The sequence below is a fragment of the Bufo gargarizans genome, chromosome 2 (assembly GCF_014858855.1).
Source record: "Bufo gargarizans isolate SCDJY-AF-19 chromosome 2, ASM1485885v1, whole genome shotgun sequence".
NCBI classification, from domain to species: domain Eukaryota; kingdom Metazoa; phylum Chordata; class Amphibia; order Anura; family Bufonidae; genus Bufo; species Bufo gargarizans.
In genome coordinates this window covers 63,920,268-63,945,002 of record NC_058081.1, presented here as the reverse complement: position 1 = coordinate 63,945,002, position 24,735 = coordinate 63,920,268, and the positions used below count along the sequence as shown (strand labels likewise).

Below are 24,735 nucleotides of genomic sequence, written 5' to 3'. Positions count from 1 at the left end.
TCCCAATTTATCATGACTATCATGACAAACCACAAGAATATCTATTTTTCTCTTCATTGACTTGTTACGTAGACATGTGTTTTATCTGTTATAACACGAGTTGTTCTTCCTTTGGGAGCAGTCTCAGGTCTAGCTGACATGAGCTAATATGCATATTTTTTCCCATAATGCATTGCCTGAAAATAAGTCTCCATATACCTCCTGGGTCTCTCCAATGAGAATCAGTCCTCCCTGACCGTTTTTTTTAATTTTTTATTATTATTATTTATTATATATTTATATTTTTTTAATATCTCTTAATTTTTCATTAGAATATCATAACATCAGTTCACACAGGATCTGAGAACAAGTAGAGAACAAACTCAAACATATCCAACGATCCCACCCTATTGTCTGTTTTAAAAAACAAAAGTATATAGTATCCTCATCATGTGACTTGATTGACATGTTTGATGTTTGGATCATGAGTTAGAAGGTTTAATATATGTGATGTACAATCCCCAATGGGACACGTTCTAAATGCATGAACTGAATTTACTACAAATGGACAATCTCTGGCTACAGTCTTGACGCTCTCCTCCCTGAAGTGCTGCTGTTTTGCCTGGACTTTAACAGGAAGGAATTGCAAGCAGACACAAGGATCAATAAAATCACCATACACTAACTCATTTCGAACAAACAATACTTACGACACGCAAGTAGAGGAAGCCAATGCACCTGCTAAGAGGCCCAGAACAAGTTGGCCTTAGGCTTCGTTCACATCACCGTTCTGGCTTTCCGTTCTCCTTCTCCGTCTAGGAGCAGGAGAACGGAAAGGACGGAAAAGGCACATAACTGACGCCAAACTGAGTCAAACAGAGCCCTTAGGACCCTATAGATTATAATGGGGTCCGTTATGTTTCCGCTCAGAAGATGATTTTTAAGCGGAGACAAAACTCCTGCATGCAGGAGTTTTGTCTCCGCCTAAAAATCATCTTCTGAGCGGAAACCTAACGGACCCCTTTATAATCTATAGGGTCCTAAGGGCTCAGTTTGGCGTCAGTTATGTGCCTTCTCCGTCCTTTCCGTTCTCCTGCTCCTAGACGGAGCAGGAGAACGGAAAGCCAGAACGGTGATGTGAACGAAGCCTAAGCCCACTTTCTTATGGACAGTGTGAACTTGTGCAGTACTCCTCCTGTCTGTTGGCATAAGATTGGCAAACGTGGGTGTGATAAAGAGTATTACCCCAACATGATCCTAAAAAAATTGGGGAAATGCTCAGGCTTCCTGTCCAGTTATGGAAACATTATGGTAGAAGCAAGCCCTGAGGAGGCCCCATTTCTAACATTAAGGCTCCTGCTTTTTTGTTGTAATTATGTTCTGACCTAAAACATCTATGGTTGTTTTAGACACCTGCCTATGTCAGACCTGTACACTGCTGGCATATATGGGGTGAGGTCTTTTTTGGCCTATACTGAAAAGGAATGATTTGGATATTGGGTTCTCAATTATGTCCTAAAACCAAAAGTGCTCATCATCTCCATGGAATAAATAATTTAGTTCTACGAAACCCAGACCAAAGTCTGTTCCATAATTCTAATCATTTCAGGTGAGGATGAGCTGTATTTGGTGTCCCTCAATCTATCTTTTGGATGTTCTCCAGCTTTTGAGATGTGCTAAGGTGATCTCTTTGGAAGTCTTTAAGCTTGGATCCCCAGGCTTTGACTTGGATGTCCTCATAGCACCAAGCCCCTTTCATTTTTGAGGACAGATAGTTCTGTATCTTGAGAGGTCCATCAAAAAGTAATTTGAATGCCTTGTCTTCTTTTGGACTTGTGATTTTTCACTAAGTTCAATGAAAACGTACTCTGAACAGAAGTTATTCAAAGTACCAAACTATTGGAAATCGGCCACGTTTTTATGCACCCTATTACAGCCACAAATCCCTGGGCAATCCCTGTTGTTTGACCCAGAGTTGGGTTGGATAACGTGCACACGTATTATACTGGTGTGAAACCGGCCTAATACAGATGCTGAAATGCAACCATAATATACATGGAGCCAGATGATTAGTTGCAGAAGACAATGCCAACAACACGGTGAAAGTTCGGACAGTAAAACAGATTAATAAGGCTGACGAAAGATGGATCAAGTTGCCCAGATGTATGGATGGTTGTAGAAGTAAATCCACATTGTGTCCGTCTCTATCTTGATCTAATGGAGCCTACAACTTGGTGGCCTGCTTGTAACTATATACGTGGGTTGGTTCTTGGGTGATTGTTACCAGGGTCAATTTTTTTTTTTGTTTGTTTGCTTTGTTATTTTCATTGACCCATTGACTCCTGCTCCTGGTCAATTCCTGTAAGCAATGACCTCCTTTTTTTTTTTTTTTATTTGCATCTCCCCTGAAGTTTCCAAACTTTTCCAGGATTGCCATTCAGTAAAAGCGATCTGGTGTAATCTGGTTGCTGCGGGCAACAACCATTTTTGGTAATATCTGTGACATATGAGTTTTATAACAATAAGTTTTCATAGATATAAGTTTAGCTTGCCTGGTGGCGGTATGTACGTTTCTGGTGTCTGTACAGATGTAAAGTGGGTATTTACTGTCTGTAAATGACATGCAGATCGCAGTGTCAGCTGTCACTTTATGGAGGCTGCAGAATGTTAATATTAGCGTGCGGTGTCCTGTATATTATTCATCAGCTGGTTAGTGAACTTGGTGTTTCCAGGGATCTCCCGTGTAGTCGTATACAACAGACTGAACCACCTGAATTTATATAAAGCCATAAGAAGTGATGATAGCAGTGCAAAGGGTGAGATCCACATCAAGTGCACAATAAAACTGCGAGTAACATGAGTATTTTGGTGCTGATTTAGTGTTTAAATGCACAGAAATCTGCATGGAAATCCATGCGGAATTTCTGTTTTGAAAACCGCCCCCATGTGCAGGTACACTAAAGTGGTTGTCCCATTAGAACAACTTACACCCTATCTACAGGGTAGGGGATAAATATCTGATCAGGTGGGGGGGTTCGGCACCTCAGTCTGTGTTCCTCTGTTTGAAAGGAGCAGCGGAGATGCATTCAATTCTGTGGAGCTGCCGGGAATAGCTGAGCGCCTGTACGTGGCTATCAACGGAAGTCCCATAGAACTGGAGTGCCAACATGTCTCCCACTGTAGTGATTGGTGAGGGCCCCAGCATTCAGGGCTGATCCTAAATCCTTCCTGTGGATAGAGCAGGCATCCTCAAACTGCGGCCCTCCAGCTGTTGCAAAACTACAACTCCCAGCAGGCCTGAACAGCCTACAGGTATCGGCCTACAGCAGGGCATTGTGGGAGCTGTAGTTTTACAACAGCTGGAGGGCCGCAGTTTGAGGATGCCTGGGATAGAGGATAAATGCCTTCCTAACCCTAAGTTCAGACCTGAGCGTTTTACAGCGCGTTCCTACGGGCTGTAAAACGCTCAACACGGAGAAACCAATGATTCCCTATGGGAATGGTTCTCACCTGGGCGTTTCACAGCGAGTACGATCGCGCTGTAAAACGCCCGACGCTCAAACAAGTTCTTGAGCTTTTTTTGGGGCGTTTGTCGCGCGTTCCCGCACATAGATATTCGGGAACGCGCGACAATGTGTGCACGCCTGTCTCTGTATGCGCGATTGTAAACGCCCGTACAATCGCGCATACAGAGCGCTCGTTGCAGAACGCTCAGGTCTGAACCCCCTGTAAGGGCAGACAGGGAAATTCCCTGGTGGGCAGATGCCCTCCGAGCCCTTCTCACAGCCTCCAGCCAGGTACATAATCTGATTCGGTTGTTTTTATTTTCTCATTAATTTTATGCACCACTCTAGTACTTGGTTCTGCTGGGCCAGTATTTTGTGCTGCACTATGGTATTGCTTGCCTGCCTACTTGTGTTGCCCCGCCTTCTGTCAATTTCGACTCTCCTACAACTTGGGGCCACTTTTACGTGTTGTTTTTTTTTCCCAGGGCCACTTTAAGTTCCCAGTCCGCCCCTGCCCTTTCCTGTGAATAGAGATTACGTTGTTGTACTGGGACAACCCCTATAATGGGTGACGGGGCTTGAAAAAGGCTAACACGCAGCCGAAACGCTGCATCCGGAATAAATTCCACTTTTTGCACCTTTTTGGACGTGCTGTCTCCGTTTTTTATTTTTCTGGATATCTACGGGTCAGGTCACATGACTGCAGAGGGCAGGTAAACTACACGGAGATTCCGGGAAGCAGGATTTTTGCTTTCACTTTGGGTCTGAATGGTAAAGAAAGAGCTATAGCGGAGAATCCATAAAAGAAGGGTAAAGGAAAGTATAGACAGAGTGACTCAGATTTGTACAATGCTTCAGTCATAAAGTGGAGTTTCCCCTCTAAGACTTCTGCTTATACCTGATAAACCAAGATGAGGCCATTAAAATGTTTCTTGGTGATCTGTGTTGTGTGTTGCCCCAGATTAAAGGACCTTATGGTCGGAGATTTATCAAAACTGGAGTAAAGGAAAAATTGGTTTAGTTGCCCATAGCAACCAATCAGATTCCACCTTTCATTTCTTAGAGCTCCTTTGGAAAATGAAAGGATTAATCTCATTGGTTGCTGGTGGCAACTAGGCCAGTTTTCCTTCACAGCAGTTTTAACAAATCCCCCCCCTCGGTGTGTTGTACAGATCTGTCCTATGTCTGCTCCGGCCCCATCTCTGTGCACCTCCTGTGGTAGCCTCCACACGTGTCTCAGAGGAAATGCACCAGACCCTCCATAGTGGGAGCCTCTCCAAGCTAATAGAGGTCAGGGGGTGTCCCAAATAGAAGAACCCCCTCACCAACTACATTACAAGGACATGCCAGAAGCAAACAGCGCCTACATAGTGTCTGCGATTACCAGGCGTGCGCTAATGAAATGAATATTTTATGTTTTTCAGACTCTACAACTCATCTTTTTATCAGAAAATACATACAAAAAAAAGTAGTAGTATTTTTTTTTGGACGATTAATAATTCAGTCTAGTGGAGGGCATTAATGGCGGAGATAATTACTATGCGTCCACAGTAAATACTGTACATTGGCAGGACCTTAAAGGGGTTATCCCATGACTGATGTAAAAAATGAGTCGGACATCATATAGTACATGAAAATCTCTTGGCAAAAAACCTAGAACCAGCCCCGTACCTCACATGGATCCAGAGATCTCCGCGTTCACTGCCTGAATGCTCCGCTAGATTCTCTTCAGGCTGGGAGCTCAGGGGGCGCGTCCTGTCTGCAGCAGCTCAGAGGGCATGCGCTTTATGCTGCAGATATCTCTCGCCTGTGTACACAGATATCACGTATTATACATTTTGGCTGTCTTGGTGGGTTCCATCCCTCTATTCAGTGACAAACCAAAGCACTATCCTTTCATCCAGTCCCTGAGGAGAAAAAACATTTTCAGGGACCCATCCCACCATCCATGGTCCTCTCTCTATTAAAGTCTACAGACGTTATAGAGACAGGTGAGCTTAGAGCGCGCCACATGTGTGCTCATCCACCTCTCCGCTGCTTCTCGGCTGGGTAGGATGGAAAGAATGGATGGCCTCGTGAGCCTATAATTCGGCCCTTGCCTGTGACTTGTTGTTCTTCTCTGCAAAAAACAAAAGGGACACCTCCAACATTTCATATCAGTAACCTTCCTTCTATAACCCAATTTTATGGTCATATTAAAATACAATAAAATATGCAAAGTAAAATTTGCCCAATATTGAAACATAAAAAAATGGCATTTCTTGACCTTTTTACTAACTGCCTCCATTCCTGGCGGTCTGGTAGATCTGACGTGAGTGCGTTGTGGAGGAATCGAGCGCTTTTGTATGGATCGTGTTTCATAATGAAATGAATAATGGATCAGGCGGCTGCCCTTCCATCGGGGATGCCCGTGTCGGTGCGGGCAGGTGACTCCTGATAATTACAGACCCTTAGCTTCCTGTCCTAGGAGTGTCGCTGACTTTAAAGCTGACGCCCTGGGGACAGGTGACAGCTTGTCATCGTAAACCTGGCTTTCATAAAAACCTATGGAGCCACCGTTGATTAAGGGACTGTCGTAAAATTAAAGGCACTTTTTTTTGTTTTGTTTTTTAACGCTGTCATTTTTGCCCTTGTTTGTACTTTTATATTCTTAAAGATAAATACCTGAACACCTTACTAAAGGGCATTTACCCCCCTAGGGAAGGGATCAGGAGGAGTCCATGTAAAAAAAAAAAAGTTTCTGGAAATGTGGGGAGCGACAAATATGGCTGCCATTCAAGCACAGGTGTTTTATTTTTTATTTTTTTTATATATACTTATCATTATTTATTTGAAAGTGCCAATAATTTAATGACACTGTACATCAAGAGGGGCTTGCACATACAGTTGCAAGACAAAGTATGTGAACCCTTTGGAATGATATGGATTTCTGCACAAATTGGTCATAAAATGTGATCTGATCTTCATCTAAGTCACAACAATAGACAGTCACAGTCTGCTTAATCTAATAACACACAAAGAATTAAATGTTACCATGTTTTTATTGAACACACCATGTAAACATTCACAGTCAGGTGGAAAAAGTATGTGAACCCTTGGATTTAATAACTGGTTGAACCTCCTTTGGCAGCAATAACTTCAACCAAACGTTTCCTGTAGTTTCAGATCAGACGTGCACAACGGTCAGGAGTAATTCTTGACTATTCCTCTTTACAGAACTGTTTCAGTTCAGCAATATTCTTGGGATGTCTGGTGTGAATCGCTTTCTTGAGGTCATGCCACGGCATCTCAATCGGGTTGAGGTCAGGACTCTGACTGGGTCACTCCAGAAGGCGTATTTTCTTCTGTTTAAGCCATTCTGTTTTCTGATTTACTTCTATGCTTTGGGTCGTTGTCCTGTTGCAACACCCATCTTCTGTTGAGCTTCAGCTGGTGGACAGATGGCCTTAAGTTCTCCTGCAAAATGTCTTGATAAACTTGGGAATTCATTTTTCCTTCGATGATAGCAATCCGTCCAGGCCCTGACGCAGCAAAGCAGCCCCAAACCATGATGCCCCCACCACCATACTTCACAGTTGGGATGAGGTTTTGATGTTGGTGTGCTGTGCCTCTTTTTCTCCACACATAGTGTTCTGTGTTTCTTCCAAACAACTCAACTTTGGTTTCATCTGTCCACAGAATATTTTGCCGGTACTGCTGTGAAACATCCAGGTACTCTTGTGCAAACTGTAAACGTGCAGCAATGTTTTTTTGGGACAGCAGTGGCTTCCTCTGTGGTATCCTCCCATGAAATCCATTCTTGTTTAGTGTTTTACATATCGTAGATTCGCTAACAGGGGTTGTTAGCATATGCCAGAGACTTTTGTAAGTCTTTAGCTGACACTCTAGGATTCTTCTTCACCTCATTGAGCAGTCTGCGCTGTGCTCTTGCAGTCATCTTTACAGGACGGCCACTCCTAGGGAGAGTAGCAGCAGTGCTGAACTTTCTCCATTTATAGACAATTTGTCTTACTGTGGACTGATGAACAGCAAGGCTTTTGGAGATACTTTTATAACCCTTTCCAGCTTTATGCAAGTCAACAATTCTTAATCGTAGGTCTTCTGAGAGCTCTTTTGTGTGAGGCATCATTCACATCAGGCAATGCTTCTTGTGAAAAGCAAACCCAGAACTGGTGTGTGTTTTTTTTTTTTATAGGGCAGGGCAGCTGTAACCAACACCTCCAACCTCATCTCATTCCAATTGAAGATGTCATTAGTCTAGGGGTTCACATACTTTTTCCACCTGCACTGTGAATGTTTACATGGTGTGTTCAATAAAAACATGGTAACATTTAATTCTTTGTGTGTTATTAGTTTAAGCAGACTGTGATTGTCTATTGTTGTGACTTAGATGAAGATCAGATCACATTTTATGACCAATTTGTGCAGAAATCCACATCATTCCAAAGGTTTCATATACTTTTTCTTGCAACTGTACATAATATAAAATACAGTACACAAGAAACTAACAGAGGGGAGAGGACCCTGCCCGCAAGAGCTGACAATCTACGTACTTACAAATGTTTATGGTTATGAAGGGGGGGGGGCTATAGTGGGTGCAGACACCAGTATGCCCTTTCTGTTACACCTATCTTCCTATCACAGTGCAGGGAGTGTGTCCTTTCTGCTGCAGCTTTCCCAATCACAGCTCAGGGGGCAAATCCTTTGTGCCGCAGCTCTCTACATATCACAGCTCCAAGAGGGTGTCCTTTCATCTGCAGCTCTCTATCACAGTTCAGGGGGTGCGTCCTTTCTGCTACAGCTCTTTCCCTGTAACTGTCACAGCTTCTACCAATAGATATAGTGGCGGTATAGAAGGCACATGGCAGGTGGGGCCCAGGATTTTAACGTTACACCTCTGGTGTACACTGTGTTCTTTTATAAGGTTCACGTATACACAAGTTGATAGTGGTGCAGCACAGAGCCAATGTAAAAACTATCCAGGGAATGCAGTTCTACTGAATCAAACATTCAGCACTATATGAAAGTTTATGGGTATGTTCACATGTAGCAGTTGAGATGCTTTTATTTTTACAGGTTGGCAACTATGATTTAAACATGGGTGCCACACACCCTTTTGAATGAGGCCCCATTGGTATTGCAGCGCAGCCCCATTCACTTGACTAGGCCGAGTGACCAATGAATGTGGCGTCACTGACCTAGGAAGAGGCCTCGGCACTCACTGAAGCGTCACAACCTGATCATTGGGGGATGCCGAGAGTCTAAGCCAGGGGTGCACCGCCAATGAGGCCAGGTGAGGTCATTGCCTCAGGTGGCGAGACCTAGAGACAAGTGGGGGCGGTGGCTGGGCCAGCGCTAATCTCTCTATATTCCACTGTAGGGCTGGGGGGAGGGGACCTAACCCCTTCCCTCCAGCCAGAGGAGTAACTTGACCAGCATGCACTTTCTATAATGCCAGTGTCTTATGTGGCACAAGGGTCTTCGGGCCCCTCAGGCTTCTGGGCCCGGTAGCGACTGCTACCTCTGCACCCCCTATAGCTACGCCCCTGTTAGAATCTTGGAGAAACCCCTTTAGCTTTAGACCTGACAGGAGTAGAAGACACCTAGATCGGTACATGGTAATTAAAGCAACGTACGAACTCATCAGTTCACGTACATTTTAACAGTAGGCTATTGCTGAAAGATCCCTTTTAAGAGAATGGCATAAGGAATTCTGCAGTCCCATGTAAACCTCAAATATATCATTAAAGTGATGGGGTTACGGCGATATCTGAGAGGATGAAGTAAAGCTGCATATCTGATATGAAATGTCCCTGTAATTAGAGGCATCGTGTTTTGTTTGGGGGCTGTTCTGTGACTCCTCCAGGTAACCTCTGAACGCTGTAGGACGTGGATTAAGCGATCATTTGATCTGCGTGGGGTTTAAGAAAATCCTTTAAATCGTGCAGTGAACTTGAGAAGGCTGGCGGAGGACTGTCTGGGGCGTACTGGGCTGTGGTGACCTAGTTTGCCCACTTGGTTGCCATGGTGATTGTAGTAGTGGAGGGCCGGGGTGGGAGGCCACGTCTATAATCCAATTCCAATCAGGCGTTTTACACCCATCATGGGTGCCCGGGCTCATAAAATGTTAATTCCAGTCATCAGGTGACAAACAGAATGAGAAAGGATCCCAGTGCAGAGTGATGGGGGGTCCCAGGGAGCTCCTGTCTCTGCAGCAGACAGCATTTCTCTTGAAGCCTGAGGTTGTTCTTTCTTTCACCCTAAATGCAAAAAAACAAGTTAATGATCGTAAACTGCAGTAAGTAGTGGTCTATAGCAATAGCAAGCCCCCCCCTCTGACCATCCTCAGCCAGAAGGTCCTGCTAAAGTCGAGGAGCAGTGTGCTCTCCCACTACTGGGTGGGACCTGTCTGCGCCATGGTGTCCTCCAGGATTCTCCAGGGCTGATAGTCTGGGTTTGGCTCCTCCAGAAAGAATTGAGCAGAACCTGAGAGCCACCCCACCTCGTGTCACCTAGAGCCTAGACCATCAGGAGGCACCTTGTGAAGTGGACACGCATGACCTAGAACTTGCATGAAGAGCACCAAGCACCTTCTACCATGATGTCTACTGACTGATGCAGATTTAGGGTATATTCACAAGTGGCGTTTAAGGTGTGGGTAGAGCCGCATCAAAATCTCATTGGTTTCCAACTCGGTGTGATTTTTACAGGTGAAACATCTTCAATATAGGTTTCTCCTGTGCAAAATGCTACAAAAACTTTTAATACCACCGCAAAAATGCACACATTTTTTAAATTTTTTCCTCAATGTAGTTTTCATCGGTTTTAACCGTACTACAACCGCTACGCGTGGCTATGCCCTCGTAGTGGTGCAGGTTTAAAGGACATCTGCCAACAGATTTGTACCTATGACACTGGTCCCATGTTCATATGTGCCCGCATTGCTGGGAAAAATTAAGTTTTAATATATGCAAATGAGCCTCTAGGAGCAAGGGAGGCGTTACCATTACACCTAGAGGCTCTGCTCTCTCTGCAACTGCTGTGCACTCTGCACATTGACAAGGCCAGGCAGTGTAAAGTCATCAGGCCCTGTCAAAGTGGAGAGGGTGCGGCAGTTGCAGAGAGAGCTGAGCCTTTCGGAGTAATGGTAACGCCCCCGGTGCTCCTAGAGGCTCATTTGCATATATTAAAACTTAATTTTTCGCAGCAACGCGGGCACATATGAACAAGGGAACAACACGGATGCCTTCAGCTGCCAAGCGCACATGTAAAAGGTCAGCCAAGTTCATAGGTGCAAACCTGCTGACAGATGCACTTTTAAGCAGCGTCTCCACCTACCTCATTTTATGTAGAGGCACATGGCAACTGTGCGAAAATGTAATGAAAAAGCGTGGACAACATTTAGACATCATAATTTGTTGCTGAAAGGTCAGACGTCTTATAGCCTGGTGTGTGGGGGGAGGGGAAACGTGACAACCTATAGTCAACTATCATCAAGCCGTTCAATTCCAGCAAGTGAATGGGGCTGAGATGCAGTACCTGACACAGCCCATGGACGAGAGTGGTGCTGTTTTAAAAAAAAAATAAAAAATTTGTAGATGCAGTTTTGGAAAACCTCTCCAAGGGGGCGTCCCCTTCCTGCTCACTTACTGTGCAAGTTTCTGCTGGGTAATTTGTAGCCGGTTGTAATTGACTGTAAGGTGCACGTTTTATTGCATTAGGTCTATGGAGCATGTACAACCTGTCGGATGGGCTGTCTTAATTGTAGGATATTGAAAGACAAGGTTGGGAGGGTCGGGTGGAGTCGTGATTCACCTCTTCATCCCTAGAATGGGTGTGAGGACTTGTGCACAAGCAGGGCTGAAAAGCTACCCTCTCGTCCTAGGAAAAGGCCGCGCAGACATGTACTGTCGGAAATGCGTAAGCATCTGCTGGGACTGCTTGTACTTCTTATGCTTTTAATCAAGGTGGAATAACATTTTAATTTTTATCCAGATGAGGTCTGGAGAAGAATTTTTGACTCTTCCTTGGACGTGGCAACTATGTGTGTCCATGCATGGACTATGCTTGGCCTTGCAGTTTGAGCTGCTGTACCAGACACAGACCATAGTCAAAGATGGCGCCATTTCTGGAAACTGAGCAAACCCCTGTCTCGTTTCAGACTGCAGCTTCCTAACTTGTGTCTATGACACTTCCATCCTCTCCGTCACGTGAAGTCGTGGCCTTACCTACAGGGCCGGTGCAAGGATTTTTGCCAACACAAACGAAGCTACATTTTGGCGCCGTTCCATTATTCCACAAAACATATCCATATGGTTTCCGTGTGCAATCGGTTTATTGCGGATCGGAAACGGAAACAGTAACTTATTAATCACCAAACACATGAGCGAGATGGGCTGGGCATAGCATTTCTACAGTATGGATCCTCAAAATACGGATGTGTTCCGTATTTTTTGCAGACCCAATGACTTGAATGGGGCCTCGGACCGTGATTTGCGGACAATGATAGGACATGCACTACTTGTTTGCGGAACGGAAATACGGAAATGGAATGCACACGGAGTACCTTCCGTTGTTTTTGCGGACCCTTCGAAGTGAATGGTTCCGCATACGGTCCGCAAAAAAAAACAGAACAGAAGCGGGAAGAAAATACATTTGTGTGCATGAGCCCTTTTAGACTGGATTTTTAGCTAATCGCTTGTGGCCAGCAAAGGGCCCCCTTCATCTTTTGCATTTGCTTGGTTTGTGCGGTGGTAAAGTCCGCCATACGGCTGTTATTGATATAAAAATACCATTTTAATAGGATTGAGCGAGATCCTGCTCCTTACAGTAATTAACGTCCTTGTACAACGAGTCGCCGCCAAGAGCGCAGTCATGTTCAGGCTGTGGATTCTTTTAATTGAGTGACTCTGTCAACAGGAACTCTGCCATTGTGTGCTTGGTGCCTCTGATAAAATATTCCAGCGACGTCGGACGGGGATGAAATAGATTAAAAGGATAATCTGTACGCGCTTTGTAGGTCAAATTTCTCCTTCATTTTACCTCTGGTCAGAATTCCTGAGACTGGGGCCCTAAACCAGTTTGTCCAGTCCTCATGTTTTCAATATAAGGTTGTATGCGTTTTTTTTTTGTTTTTTTTTCATTTAGCTTGTAAAGATTAATTTATTTTTATTTTTTAAGTCAGAACTTCATTATTATGTACAAGTTCTACCTTAAAATATCTATAATCTGATGAAATGGATATTGAAGTACAAGTAAAAAAAAATTCTCAGGGGCTCCACATGCTTTAAACAATAAAGGAACTTACACTCGCCTAACCGATCCCCGGCTGCTGCAGTTGTGACGGTGTCGGTTATTATGCTTTGGACTGAGGTAGAGGCGTGGCCTGGTATGAAAAAAAATTGCTACAATGCGCGCCGGCTTATATTGCGCGCCAGCTTTTCAAAAGTTGGGAGGTATGTGAGCATGCTGATTCTGAATCCATATCCTCTGCCCGCCATGCATGTCTTCTATCCATCACATTATTTACCAGATTGTCCTATGAACATGGGCGTAACTACCATAGCGGCAGACCAGGCGACTGCTATAGGGCCCAGTCTTATTGTGGATCATCTCCTCTTCTACTGGGGGGAGGAAAGGGGGGGGGGGGGGGGGACTTGGTCAGGACTCTACCCCCTAAAGAAACAACTTTTAGCTAATGAGTAGTGTTGAGCGAACTTGTGTTTTAAGTTCGGTGTCTAAAGTTCGGGTTATAGAAGTATCCCGTTATGGATTCCGCTACCATGGACCATAACGGAATTTAGAATCCATAACGGGATACTTCGATAACCTGAACTCGAACTTTAGACGCCGAACTTAACACAAGTTCGCTCAACACTACTAATGAGGCAGTGGGAAAATGGCCCAAGTATCATTGAAAGGGGTTTAGACGGAAACCCTTCTGTCCTGTCTGGGGGGCCTGGTTTGATCCTTGCTATGGGGCCCTTACTTCTGTATGTACGCCACTGCCTATGACATTTAGTGTCAAGAGGGTGGGGTTTATACAATTGTCCCCATGTTTATTGGAGGTTTTGAGGGCGTTTCTAGTTGGGGCTTAAAACTTCCTAATAGGATACAACTATGGGGAGGTATAGTTAATATTTTGGGGAATGTCCTACAAAGGCATCCTTGGGTGGAGGTGCAATTTTTAGGACCACCTTTCAGAGGGTTAATGTTAAACTCCTGGCCCCCAACTATTATACTGTGGGACCTTTTGAGCTCCCTCAAGATCTAGGGCCCTGCATAGATGCCAACAGGTCAAAAAATGGCAGAACTGATGTAACCCCTGTCCGTGGGTGGGTGTTCCCATGTGTGTTCCCAGGTTTGTTTGGGGCATTCCTAGTGGCGGGGCTTGCATGCTTAGAATTTGCCAACGTCAATGGTTATAAGTATGTCCTTGGTGGGACCTCGCAAATCCTTTATAATTACTCCCCTTTATGGCCATGTATTAAAAGACCGGCCATTCATTCCACTGGTTGGCTTGTACTACAGATCCAATACAGCAGCTGCCATGGAGAAGTATGGCCAGGCCCGGCTTCCACCGCTAGACCACCATGCCCTAGTGATAGGTTTTCACTATTCCTCTCTGGTATTGACTGGCAAGATGGTGGCCAGAATCCAACACTAGAACACCTCCATACATACATTGTATTCCAGTGCTGAGTTCTGACCACCATCTATCTCCTTGCTGAATGTTTTCCATTAATGTAAACTAAGGCCTACAAAAGTGTCAAGAAGGGGAATGGCTAAAATGCGCGGTGTACATGTGTATGGTAATTGTTCTAGGACTGCACTTGTCAGGCGTGTAAAGAGAAAATAAGAAAAAGTCGCCAGACCGGTTCTTCTGGGTAAACCGGTTCACCTGGGCCGCAGCCTACACTTTATTTCCATTCATGTTTATTTGGACACATGTGCAACAACCCCTGTCACCTTCCTTCTCCTGTGTCATTCTGCCTCGCAGTCTTCAGTCCACACACGTGATATGTGATATCGGTGTCTGGAAAAGCTAGGTGGCCGTCCAGTGACAGTCTGTCACTCAGAATCCCTAGATTTGCAATTCAGGGGGCTGAGAAAGCTGGATGACTGACAACCACAGGTGGCGCTGTAATGGTTGTACTGATTGCGGGGACACCCAGCTTTCTCAGGAGCAGATAGAACTATATATAAAAAAAAATCTCTCGCGCGCTCTCTCTCGCGCTCTCTCTCTCATCTCGCTATCTATATATATATACATATATATATATATATATATATATATATATACATAATTTCTGACTGAAGAGGGTGACAGCAGACTATTCTGTTTCGCTTTTCTTATACGGCACAGATCCCTTTTTAATAAGGTTTATAACTTCCATTATCCTCTTTGTACAGTTTTACTGCTTTGTATTCCATAAAGCCCGACGGGATTATAAATTCCTGATACTTAACCGCGTCTGTGCTGAACATGAGGTTAGTCGGTGACGTATGTAATCCAGTTACTAGTGCTACCCTGCTGTAATGTAAAGAGATGGTAAAACGTGGCTGCTTTCTTTCACAAAACAGCGCCACCCCAGTGCCTACAGGTTGCATCTGGTATTGCAGCTCAGCCCCGACCCATTTACAGTTTGACGCTGAGTATGCAGTCATGTTTTTGTAATCTGGTGCAACCCCTTCAATGATGTCTGTTTTGATTAAAGTTAAATATGGGCACCATTACAGCTGTGCTGCCACCTACCTTTTCTGTCCCCTGAATGACATATGTAGCTAGTTATGCAATTATATTGGACCAGGGGACGTGTCCGCGAATGCAGATTTGTCTTTCAGGTCTCAATAGATGTCTGTTATCTCTGTTACAGATGTGCCAGAAGAACTGTGCTCGCCCTGCTACACCGATCAGTATGAACAGGAGCATGTAAAGCCAGCGGTGATCAGCCTCCTGTTGTCCCCTGATGTGTACTGCAGAGCATACCGCAGAGCATTGCCTCACGAAAGCTCCCCTCCGAGGGACAATGCCGGCCTGCTGCTCCTCCTGGCTCGGAAGGGGTTCCCGCCTGTGCACCAGGGAGAGCCCGTGAAGACCAGTGATCTGAGGGAGAAGCCCATTCGTATGGTAAGGACGTGGATGCATAGTAATGCAGTGAAGAATGTTAGGCATTGTAATTGTGAACAGGCTATTATCCTATTGGGGTGACTTATAATATCCATGTGTGTAGACAAAACATCTCATCAGGGCCACTACCACTCCCATCCTCTGCACATACAGCTGGAATTTTATAATTGCTAGATTCCAATTATAAAATTCCAGCTGTATGTGCAGAGGATGGGAGTGGTAGTGGCCCTGATGAGATGTTTTGTCGTGATGTACTCCCTCAGTTGCTCCCTGTAGTTCTGTGCAGTGAAAGAGTAGATTGAAGAATCAGACCAGAAGTAAAAGTATAACAGTTTCTCTTAACTTAATCCAAAATATAACTGGTGGCACATTCAGCAGAACTAAGTACAAAGTGCAGTTTCGGTCACCAGATGAGGTATGATGGCTGGTTAGGTAGCAATTAAATGGCACTAGCAGGCACTTGTGCCTATAGGTTTCCACCGTATAGTACAGGCCTGGTGTTCAGCCGGCCTGGAAGAGGTCTTGGTGATGGGTGTCTGGGCTGTAGTCCTTCACCTGCAGCAGGGTCTGTAAAGCTGTGATTTTGTTGATCACTTTGCTGTCTAAGCTTTTGGAAGCAGTTTTCTCAATTCTATTTTCCAAGAGTGATAGTGTTGATTTAGTGAACAGGACCAGCCCTTTGTATCGGCATGGGGAATATGAATAAAGGCCCCTTTAGACGGGGCAATTCAGCAGGCCGTTGTTGGGAAGGAACCGTTTCTTCCTGGCGAGCCCCTCCCTTTCAGTGGAGGAGACTCTATTTACATGCAGCGATCTCCTCCACAGTATGGGGAACAGCTCACTATTACCATTACTCATCCCCATACAGAATCCTTATTTGCCGGCGGCAGAGCGTGAGTACACAGCACAATCTGCTGTAAGCAAACAATGATTTAGGTGCCTGCACAAATGATCCAATTACCCTACGAACGAGTGTTTTTGCTCGTTCATCCGGTAATCGGCAGCACCTTTACACCGCTATATAATCGCTAACGAGAGTTCCTATATGAACGGTCATTAGTGATTACCTGGCGGATTCTCGGCCTGTGTAAAGGGCCCTAAATGCTGCGTGAATCTGTTACCCAGATAGTATCTGCAGATGGGAACCTGTTGAGGGCAGGAAGGAGTAGAGATATCTGTGACCAGGTCATCTTGTGTATATATAGGCCACAGGCAAGGCCGGGGCCCAGTCCCTCGCCGCTCAGCTCCCCGCACTCCTCCCCTCCCTCAGGCCAGTCGCACTCTGAATGGTGAAGCAGGAAGACTTCTCCCCGCTCCACCATTCAGCCTGCAGGCACGGATCGCGCTGCTGGACTGTGTGGGCGGAGCCTGCGGCCCAGTAATCTGCATAAACCCAGCCCACACCGTGCTGCAGAGCGATCTGTGCCTGCAGAAAAGCGAGGACTGTGAGCTTCAGGAACGGGACAAGGCGAGTAGTTACTGTGGTGTTGTTTTTTTGTTTTTAATACAGAGGGGTCACAAAGGACTTTATTACTATGGCGGGGGCACAGAAGTCTTTTATTACTAAGGAGAGGGCACAGAGGACTTTATTACTATGGAGGGGGCACAGAGGACTTTATTACTATGGCGGGGGCACAGAAGTCTTTTATTACTAAGGAGAGGGCACAGAGGACTTTATTACTATGGAGGGGGCACAGAGGACTTTATTACTATGGCGGGGGCACAGAAGTCTTTTATTACTAAGGAGAGGGCACAGAGGACTTTATTACTATGTATGGGGGCACAGAGGGCATTACTAATGTGAAGGGGGCACAATCGGCATTTCTACTATGGAGGGGGCACAGAGCCAGAGGGCATTATTGCTGTGGAGGGGGCACAGAGCCAGAGGGCATTATTGCTGTGAAGGGGGCACAGAGGGCATTATTGCTGTGAAGGGGGCACACATCTGTACAAAACTACTGTGAAGGTTGTACAAATTTTTTTAAAGTATTGGGGGGGCGGTGCCAGAGAAAGGACTCACCCCGGGTGCCAAACATCGTAGGCACGCCACTGAAGCAGGGAACTATTTTCTCCTCGCTCCACCATTGAGCGCTCCACAGCAGCAGCAATACCATGTCCTCACACATGGTCCTGCCGATCTGTGTAGGTGGAGGAGCTGGCAGGCTGGGAATCAGCCTCTGCTCCTCCTACACAGCAGTGCGATGAGTCACAGTATCCGGCTGCTGCTGATGGGGAGCGCAGATCATGGGAGGAGCCGGGTGACTGAGGCGGGGAGGATTTATTGTTGTTTTTTTCGCTTCCTGTGAAGGGGGCACATTTGGGCCTAACCACTGTGAAGGGGGGCACTGGGCACATATCTAGGCATATCTACTGTGAAGGGGCACATATCTTGGCATATCTACTGTGAAGAGGCACATATCTTGGAATATCTACTGTGAAAGGGGCACATATCTTGGCATTACTAGTGAAGGGGCATATCTTGGCATATCTACTGTGAAGAGGCACATATCTAGGCATGTGAGTTGGCTTGGTGAAGAGTGTTACCAGACCCCGGGTATGTTTCAACGTTCATCGATTGTCGAAACATGCATGTAGGGAAAGAGAAGGATAGAGCTTGTTTATCTAGGGTAAGGTTCCGTACGGGGTCGCCCTTGTCAGGGCGGGTGCTCTGTGGTTAGGTTATCGGGGCCAGATTTAGCACCCCCTGTTTAGGGCCTTATCAGGGACAGTAGATCCCAACCCCCTCTATACCGTTCACATCATCACCACACTGTTCAGGGATAGTTTTGCCTGTTGGACAATCGATGAACGTTGGAACATACCTGGGGTGCGGTCAGACAAACTGTTTTCTAAATTCACCGGTTTATGGGTGCCGCCGTGGACCATCATTCTTACCACATTTCTTCTTTTTGTTTTGTTTGCTATTTTTGTTTATCTTAAGAGCCATCTTTTTTTATTGATTTTAATAGTAAAAGTTACATTTTATCTACATTGACATTATTCATGCATTTCCTCTACAGTATTGATCTGAATTATAGGTGATCCTACACCTGTATCTATTTAATAGTGCAGAGTGTGCATGAGTGGGTTGGCATCTGCATAGGAGTGGAACCGTATGACGATGCAGTATTGTAGCCACTGCACAGGTGGACATGGCCTGATCTCCTGATATGTCATAAACATACGTGAGAAGATTATCACCACAGAGTTATGGAATTAAAGGAGACTTAGATATTGATGGCTTATCTTCAGGGTACTTCATCAATATCATCTTGTCGTCTGACACTTGGCACCCCCACGGTCATCCGCTAGCACCAGAAACTATACAGTGGACAGAAGGCTTTGCCCACTGTGTGGTTTTTTTCTGGCACTGGAATACTTGAATGGGAGTTCAGCTGCAGTACCCCAACATGGCCACTAAACCGTAGACGGAGCCATTGCAGGGGAGACATGGGGACTGGAAAGGACATGGTTGGTGGCGGAGTCAATGGGTGGTTGAAGTCTTCATGGTGGCCAATCCTTTCTCCCAAATACCACAGGGCAGCGCAAAATACTGCCGCCCCAACCACAGTATTCAACTGTATCATAGGAGGGCACCTGTTGCTGTTGAGCATCAGATTATGTACCTGGCCTGTGGTCATCAAGAGGGCTTGAGTGGCCCCCTGGGCATCAGCCCACCGGGAAATTGTAGGGTCTATGGCCAATCCACCCCTGGGCGCAACCCTTTGCCCCATCTGGGGACACCCTTGACTTTTGCTGGCTCCTGCCTGGTGGTGGCTGGGGTGCCTTTGATGTTGGGGTGGACCAGTAACGGGTTGCAAGGCAGGAGAGCAGGTGGAGGTCCAGCAGATGGTGGAAGCAATATCCAGGCCTGTATGGTTGTAATAAATAAAGTCTCTTTTTACTGAATAGATGATGGAAGTGGAAGTACAAATACAAGCAGTAGGCACAGCTTTCACACTAGCCACTAGGCCTAAAATATGCCCAGATTTCCTTTCTGAGAGCAGCTACGTGGGCCATAGACACAATGGACAGGAGAGGACATCATTGACTTCTATTGGAGAGTTTTCTAGGCATCCCCCATGTCCTGTGCAGAAGTCAGGAGTGAGACGAATAAATGAATGCTGGATCCTGTGTTCTCTATAAAGTGGTGATTGCTATCTGGCATTGTAATCCTATCTGTGATGATAATGAGAGGACTGAGAAGTTACCTGTACAGAAGAGAAAATCATTACCTATTACTAGGCCTAGTGGCCAGTGCAAAAATAAAAAAAATTGCATGAGTTTTTCAAATATGGAATAGGTATGATACATGGAAAGTGTATCTCTCTCTCTCTCTCTCTCTCTCTCTCTCTCTCTCTCTCTCTCTCTCTCTCTCTCTCTCTCTCTCTCGCTCTCTCGCTCTCTCGCTCTCTCTCTCTCTCTCTCTCACACTCGCTCTCTCTCTCTCTCTCTCTCACACTCGCGCTCTCTCTCTCTCTCTCTCTCACACTCGCGCTCTCTCTCTCTCTCTCTCACACTCGCACTCTCTCTCTCTCTCTCTCTCACACTCGCACTCTCTCACTCTCTCTCTCACACACACTCTCTCACTCACACTCTCTCACTCTCATTAAAAAAAGCTTTATTGGCAGGACCAAGTACATTTTAGCATTGCCAAAGCATTTAAGGATTGGCGGAGGGGCTGAGATGGGGTAATGGGTAAATCCGGGGGACATACTCAGGGTTGAGGGATCATATAACGGAGGGGGAAGGGGAGGCGACGGGTCATTTTCTGAGGGCCATTGAATTTAATGACCAATGCTAAAGGGGTCTAAGTGCCCTGTCTATATGTTTGGAGGCCCATGCTGATATATGATCATATCATATTGGTTATCAGATCATTTTGCGTGAATTTCCCCTTTACTGAGAGGTTGAGTCCAGGGCTTCAGCTCTCCACAGTCCCAGACTGCTCTGCTATGGAGAGGCAGGGTAATAGTATATGTGTCAGGTGAACAAAGCCCTCATTCTGGACTGATGGCATCTGCCGACATCAGAAACTGCTTGTAGTGGGCTCTTTGTCCTCGAAGAAGCTGGCAGACCGCTTTGTACTTTTGATGAGAGTTGTTTTTATTCCTGTCCCTTCACGGCATTTGAATCACTTATTTGCTCTCCCAGTCAGCCATGACCGCTCCACCCTGACTGTTGTGTCGTACAATGGGACCATCCCTAGCCAAATGTCGGCATGGTTCGTATGGGTGATCATACATGTCTGTACGTTCACTATTGTAATCCAAAGTGAAAAAAGTAACAAACAATACAAATTCAAGTCTACTGTAAAAGTCTCAGGAGGCATCCATTATGCACCACTGTCCTCCTCTGGTCTCTGGCTCCTTTGTGTTGGGGCAGGAGACAACTTGCCATAAAAGAAACCTTTCTCCACCATTCAAGCTGAGTCTTATCTGGAAACATGCTATGTGCGATACATTGGCACCACACGTGGCACACATTGTACAAATAACCATGCAGTGTACAAGTAGTGTCATACAGTATGGTGCTCCACATCCCACGACGGATAATATTCCCGGAAAATATTAACGCTAGTGTGAAAGTAGCCTAAATCTCAGTACCACTGGGCAGCGCTCAAAGAATGCCGCCATACAGTTATCTAATAATCTTGCATATTTTAAATAATACTATACAATTAATATCTCTGACGGGCGCAAGGCATGAGTGGCAGGCCGTATGTGGCAACCTCGTCAGTACGGACAGCTGATGTACTCTGTGTGCACACTAGTCTATTACTTCAAAGGTTGACCATACACTGGCTTTGGCTGCACTGTAGACCAAGCATCTAAGTTCCATCCAAACCAGTAGGGATCCCTCTTTGTGTTGCCAGATTCTGACTGTTTCTCTGAGGATCTTCCACAACGTTTTACGGTGCACATACACATTGGATGTAAACGGGTGAAGCCTGCCAAATATTTAATGTAAAAGTGGGTGTCCCAAACTGCCCCCCTACTGCAAATGATGGATTTCCACACACTTGATCGTTCATCCCTTTGCTGCACATTAAGATGCAAATGGGCATTCTGCCGACAGCTATGTTATATGGGCAGCTTCAGTCAGATGGATGGAAAAGGCCATGGGGAAGGAGAAGGTCATCATGCAAATCCCTAATATCCACGAAGGATCACAGAGGGTGAATCTTCCCTCTAACAATTACACCATTTGTCTGATAGGATAAACATAATAATGATGATGATTTTATACTGGCATGCTTGTAAACAAAGTGATCTAATACTGCCACCAGTATTCTGTCGGTGCAGGCCCAGGCCTATGAGACCTATACGCAAATCCTGACGTGATTATATAGTATTACACTCTCCCCTGCAATTTGCTGGACTATTTTCAAACCGACTTGTGTGAATGTAGCACGTGTAACCAAATAGAGATGTATTATAGTAATACTGCTCTCTGGTTAATGAGGAACATACCGTAATATTTAAATGTTCCTTTAGTGATGACTAAGAATTGGAATCCCTGCATTGAAATTATGGGGTATTGAGTGATGACGCCATCCATTGTCACTAGCTCTAAAAATCAGTCAATTGAGATCTTCAAGGTGGGTTGTCCAGGTTTTGAAAAATAATGGTGACCATTCGGAAACCGAAATGGTAAAGCTTGGGTCTAAACAAGGAAGGGAGTCCAAATAAAACTGGAACTGGCATGAAGTGGGCATGTGGTTGGGTTCCTTCTGGTCAAAACTTAGGTCATGTGTTTAGAGAGGAATTTTTGTAGTCTCTAAAATGTAAAGAGAGGTCCATTAGCATCAGATTCCATGGATTTTTTTATTTTTTTTTATCTAGACCTAGGTCTGCAAAAATATATCTAGGTGGATCAGATATCTCCAAACCTGTTTAATTGGTTACCAGGTGGCAGTATGGTTGCCTGTTGTTCCAAATTCCATTTCTTTTTATGGTGACCCAAGGTCTACTGACAGAACCTGGCATCTACTTACAGAAACATCTTTTCAACCCTTATGGCAAATTTTTATCAATGCTATGACATTCCTGGTGTCATTACTGCCATTGCCAAGACCAACTAGAGAGCCACAAGTAGGGCTTTTAAGGAAGTGGTTTGGAAAACTGTCTTGACTCTCTAGTGTTCACAGGAAGTACTTTGGTAAATTTTTGTTACTTACATCCAACTATCCCTTCTCCTTTGTCCAGGCTGCCCATCTCGCTGTGATTGATTCTATGATGATTGTATGTTTAAGTCACTGCACAGAGTCTCTTCCTTCAACCGAGGAGCCTGGATTGGGAGGCTTGGAGATTAAGTTGCTTTCTTGGGTTGACAAGGTAAGTTAATAATTTTAGTAAGTGCTTAGTTTGCTGTGACGTGAGATTGTAAATGGTGGAAGGGGCTACCTACCAACTTTTTGTAGTGCATCATCGATTGTCCCTTTCAATCATCTAGTTTAAAGAGAAATAGAAAACTATGGCAGATTTTGTCAAAGTGTATTGGTCATCAACACTTGAGGTTATTGTTTAGGCATGTTCTTACTCTACCAAGCTCAAATTTGCTCTAGAACTGAACAGATTTGGTCAACAGATGAAGCTTGTCTTAGGTAATGGTGGCACTCATGTTTTACATGTGTGTCTCTAGATAAATCGCCAGTTGCTGGAAGAAGCCGAAAGGGAACAAGGTCAGAAGCAGCTCTCAGCCCCAGAGGGTCCAAACCAGGCTGGGGTAAGTAGTGTAAAACTATATGATCAGCTTTATAGTTTTAATCTAGAGTTTCTACATAACCTGTTCCACCTGTAGAGTTCATCCTCCTATTGTGATACCTGGCCAACTTTTCTAGATGACACTTCTGTTTATAAAGAACCTATACTCCTTCTAGCCTATGTGATATGTTCCTCTCCAAATTCAAGATAAAGCTAATTTCTGTAATTTCTCTGGTTCTATATAGATCTCTGAAAACAGTGGACAGTATGTATTATAGGATATGCTTGATGCTTCTTGTCTCCTGGTCTGTCTCCTTACATTTTACCTCTCCTCTTTTTCTTGATCTAAACTTGATCAACTCAGTTACATATTTTTCTCTTTTCTCTGACTATCTTCTCAAACTCGTCTACCCTCGCCGGCCCACCTCATCCCATGTCAAGAGGGCGTTCTACGTCTTCTGTCTTCGCCCCACCTCATCTCAACTTCTGTCTTTCTCCTTTATCCCACTGTCTCATTCGGTTTCTCTCATTTTGTGCAGCTAAGAATATTCCATTCCCAATACTCCTATGCATTAGGCTTCCCTCCTTTTTTTTAAATCTGCACCCCTTGCCTACACACTACGGCCATTTTGTTGACTGATGTAGTCTATATGTCAACGTAGACTATCCACTTACAAATATCATTGAGCGTTGGGACAAAATGGATGTCTCCGTAGTGTGTACTTGACGGGTATATCTTAAATGCCCCCTTATTTTTCTTTTCTACAATGCCCCCTATTTCTTCTGTCCTATATGTTTCTCTGTTACTCCATCCCTCCATATTTTTCTCTTTCTCTCCAGTGCCCCTCCCGCTGGTACTGGAAGCTGGTCCCTGTAAGTGGCTTTTCTTGTTTCCTGACCCTTTATTTCCTATGTGCCAGTTATACGTCTTGTTTTGGCGTACCATACCCCAACCCCTACTAGTCGACGCCTGTTTCCGTTCAGTTTTCATAACCAAAAAATGCATGTGTGATGCTGCTTGATCTGCATTAATAGCAAAGGCTTGTGGGATATGTGATATATTATTACGTTCTTTGGTTTTTATATGTCTATGGTTATTTTAAACTCGCTTTATCTTCATTAAAAACATTTTATATTTTTTGTGCATTTTTTGTCCTAGTAATATTTTCACATTATTTTTACTATAAATTGGTCACTTTATATCACCCATATCCATTTGCTTATGTGTCTGTCTGTCTACCTATAATTTTTTTTGTCCATTTATGGCTTCTTCTTTTTTTTTTTACCACAATAGTGCTGCTATCCCAGAATCCTTTGCACCTCCTCTCCCCTCCTAGGCCCTAGACTGAAAATACTTGAACTATAATTTTTTTTGAATAATTAGCTTCCAAATTCTTTTTGTAAATTTTAGTCT

The 24,735-nt window shown here is 44.8% G+C and overlaps 1 protein-coding gene across 1 annotated transcript in view; it reads left to right on the top strand.

Moving 5' to 3' along the window:
* The window catches only part of CAMSAP3 (calmodulin regulated spectrin associated protein family member 3), a 75,650-nt gene that overhangs the window by 31,269 nt on the left and 19,646 nt on the right, over positions 1-24,735 (top strand). The window contains exons 2-4 of the mRNA XM_044279055.1: positions 15,362-15,615; positions 22,824-22,952; positions 23,260-23,343. Coding sequence (XP_044134990.1) covers positions 15,362-15,615; positions 22,824-22,952; positions 23,260-23,343 — 467 coding nt within the window. The remainder of the gene's footprint in view (positions 1-15,361; positions 15,616-22,823; positions 22,953-23,259; positions 23,344-24,735) is intronic.